This window comes from Lagopus leucura, unplaced genomic scaffold (assembly GCF_019238085.1).
Source record: "Lagopus leucura isolate 7727_CA_CO unplaced genomic scaffold, USGS_WTPT01 59597-0_obj-0_obj, whole genome shotgun sequence".
Taxonomy (NCBI): Eukaryota; Metazoa; Chordata; class Aves; order Galliformes; family Phasianidae; genus Lagopus; species Lagopus leucura.
In genome coordinates this window covers 1-3647 of record NW_024967337.1, presented here as the reverse complement: position 1 = coordinate 3647, position 3647 = coordinate 1, and the positions used below count along the sequence as shown (strand labels likewise).

At 40.0% G+C, this 3647-nt stretch overlaps 1 protein-coding gene across 1 annotated transcript; it reads right to left on the bottom strand.

The window, feature by feature from the left end:
* Positions 1-6: 6 nt before the first annotated feature.
* Positions 7-3632, bottom strand: LOC122193078 (LIM and senescent cell antigen-like-containing domain protein 1). Its single transcript, XM_042893788.1, has 4 exons — positions 2960-3632; positions 2078-2170; positions 843-891; positions 7-363 (listed from the first exon to the last, which is right to left on the bottom strand). The coding sequence occupies exons 1-4, from the start codon at positions 3137-3139 to the stop codon at positions 314-316; spliced, it is 372 nt and encodes a 123-aa protein (XP_042749722.1). The 5' UTR covers positions 3140-3632; the 3' UTR covers positions 7-313.
* Positions 3633-3647: the final 15 nt, after the last annotated feature.

The window sequence follows — 3647 nt, the reverse complement described above, 5'->3', positions numbered from 1 at the left end:
ATTTACATGGCTGTGAACTACTTTATGGCTCCTTTCATGTAGCAGAGGCTTCCTCCCACTTTGAGAATGGCTTTGGCTTAGGTGAGGCTAAGATGTGTTACAGTGTTTACTTCAGGCAGGTGTAGCTAGGAACAAAATAATGTGACTGCACGTGGAATGATTTGCCTTATGGCATTTTATCATTGATGATAGTCCAAAAAGCTACAAAACAATCACTCCTCTTCAAAATTAAGGTGCTTCCAGTTATGGCTTCCCAGATCTTTTCAGGTACAATTCCTTCCTGGTTCTGTGAAATTATTATCAGCCTCTATTTTCAAAAGACAGGTGCCTGTGACAGATAGGTGAATATCTCCAGGAACCAAACTGAAACAATGGAAGGTAGGCACTTAAAAAACAAAAAAATCCCTCACAAAGTCCACCTCAATTGTTCAGTATCTAAATATTTTTCCAAATCTATGTCATGATCCCTAAACTCACTCGAGGAGATGCCTATGTGGTCATTGTCACAGTTGTACGGGTCCCTTTTGAAAGCTGGTGGGGACAGGAAGCCTCCTGTGCATCTCTCAACATCCCTGGACTTTGGTTATTACTAAAAGGTTTCCAGCTGACCACAGTTCTCTTCAGCTCCTGTTTGATCTTCCATCATCATGAAACACCTGCTGTAAGGTCTTCTTCCCCTTAGGCCTCTGACTGATCACATCTATTTGAGTTTCTGATAGAGAGAATGCTTCTTTGTGCTTTAATGGGAGCAGTGAGGGATTCAACAAAGGACCTTCCTTCCACTTTTAGAAAGAACTTTCATCAAAACGTAACATTAAGACAAAAGCTAGAGAACTGCTTACCATCTCCTTCAATCACACGATTGCAATGGAAACATACATCACCAAACAGCTGAAGAGGAAGGAGAAGCAATGAATTTTTAATGTCATGATTTTATTGACAGTAATTTCTCAACTGCATTTCAATCGCTTTCCTGTTTATTTCTGTTTAAATAAAGGAGAACGATGGCAAGTCTGATTTTGGGTTTCAATTCAATCTTGCATCATCTGATCATCAAAAGTCTTTATAATATTAAAGATGAAAACATTTCCTTACATCTCCTTGACCCTCTACAAATATGGTTTTGTTTTGCTGTTTCCCTAATGCTGAACATTGGAAATTCAGCAATGAAGAGTCACACACACACTTTTAGTAACCATCCAGCTGAACATCTGTACATCCCTTCAACACACAGCTCCTGCCCGGTGTACCTTCTTGCTCTATCATGACTGCAGTGCTATTGCTAACAATGTCATGGCATTTATTGTCTGCAGGGATGCCAGCAGTATTTCAATCACCTGCCCTTCGTCACTGACAGATTTAGGATCCATCTGTAATTAGCAGATGCCTTACAACTCCCACCTGTAATCCTCCCTTATTTATCCAAGCAAAGATGTGTACGTGACACCTTGCACTTGGCTGCCACAGAAGAAAGGTCCATCCATTATGGTGCTGGACTGCACAATCAAGGGAGGCTGGAGGCAAACGGTGCAACTCCATGCATCTCTTCTTTAAATGCAAGTGGTCACTAGGTGGTGCCCTCTGACAAATTTTGCCTTTGTTGGTCTTCAGCAAGTGGATGACAGAGCTGCTTGATGCAGTCTATCTTAACACACAGTCAACTCAGAATTGCAGCTGTAAGGAAGGCCACCCTACACAAAGGCTTTGTGTTAAACCACAGCTCCTGAGTGGCAAATGGTCTTCATGTTCTTGGGAAAACCTGAGTGTCATCAGCTGCTCTGATCTTAGAGGTGTGTAAAAGCTTGAAACGGCTCAACATAAGAAACCCTAAGCTTGAGGAACAACTAGATTCTGATTAGCCCAGCTTTCCTTTATGAATTACCCACCGTTTTCTTTTTTCAGTGCAAAACTTACCTATAGAGAAACCCATATAAACTGCCTGCAGTGGAACACCTACTAGTTAACTTTATACTCACAGGTGATCATAAGAAAACAATCTCTCTCACTTTCCATCTCCCATTAATAAAACCTGTTGGTGAGTTTAAAAATTGCAGTTTTCAAAAACATGCAACCTTACCTGATTGTAGTGGGTTTCACAATAGGCCAGGCCTTTTCTCTCGTAATGACGATGACCCAGGAATGGCTTCTCACATTTTGCACAAACGAAATGCTATGAAGAAAATCAGGGATTGATTTTGGATTTCTTGTGAATAATGGTGGTTTTTTTTTGAGAAAGCAAACAAACAATCCCTACTGAACAGGACCAAAGCCTTCTGAGTCACTGTGCCATCTTGAAAATAAGAATTACCACTTGTTTTGTGCTTTACATCACTAAAATAACATTCCTTTTGCTGTCTCTTAACATTTCAACCCAAAACTTCCCAAAAAGAAAAAAAAAATGCACTGAGGTGGTTCTGATATGTTATTAATGACAGAATAAAGTGAGATCAAATAATTTTCACCACTGTTACATCTTGTGAAGAAAGCACTTGCTGGAGGAGAATTTCACAACAAAGACTGCTTATCTTCATAACTTCAATGGAAGATTAAGAACTAAATCTTGCACATGGACTTGAAATAGGAACTGTCACCTAAACTGCTTTAGAAATATTTACACGGCCAGTAAATGGAAACCACAGAAATATTATAATGCCCACTAGTATTACGTTTGTCACAGAACTTGACGGCCTTTCTGTACCTCCTGCTTCTCACTTGGGGACATTTTCTTCTACATGGACCTTGCAAGGCTTCCTTGGACTGCTGATTTTAGCTCTGCAGGCAGAAGTCTTTTCTCAGTGGAAGATCAGGCACAAGAAGGTTGAAAATGGGGTTAGGAGATGCATTTGCTGACCACTGCTGCATACTTTTCTAATCCTTTCATGGAAACTGATCGGCGACATTCCAGTTAAGTAAGTTAACATTTACATTTGTGAAAGACAACGTGTCAGCTGATGTTTACCTCCACGTGCCACTGTTTGCCCATAGCATTCACCACACGTCCTTCAATTGGTCTTCTACATGCTCCACAGATGGGGACGCCCATTTTGTCATGGCAGGGTAAACAATACAATTCTCCCTTCAGCTCACGAGCATCAGCAGTAAGTTCCTTCCTGTTCAGAAATTCATTAATTGAGAGCATGAATAAAGGGACTGAACAAGTTCGACTCAAGAGCTTCTGTAGACATCATTTAATTTTGAGCACTTGTTTTAGGAACTGTATTTCTACTACAATAATGTATTCAGCAGCATCAAATATGCCAGTTCAATATGATTATTTTTTAAACAAGGCTGATAGATTCCACAGGAAACTAAGAAAAGCCTGCTATGTAGGATGCATCAAATCTCTCTGAAAATAGCTACTGAACTTTTCTCACACAGTTAGAAAGCTGTAGTCATGCCTGCCTTGCATTCTGCCTCTCTTCGCACCAGTATCTTTCTTGGATTTACATAAATGTAACTGAAAGGAAAATGTACTCCTCTGCATTTTCTCCATGATATCAAACATCAGAGAAAGAATAACATAAGCTGACAATAGCACTGGCACAATACTACTGTTGTTTTTCAAGTCAGCCTCTGCTATGATCCTGAAATGACAGCTTCCTTTGTAGTACAAAATAAACAACCAATAACGTGTGCTATATCCTACA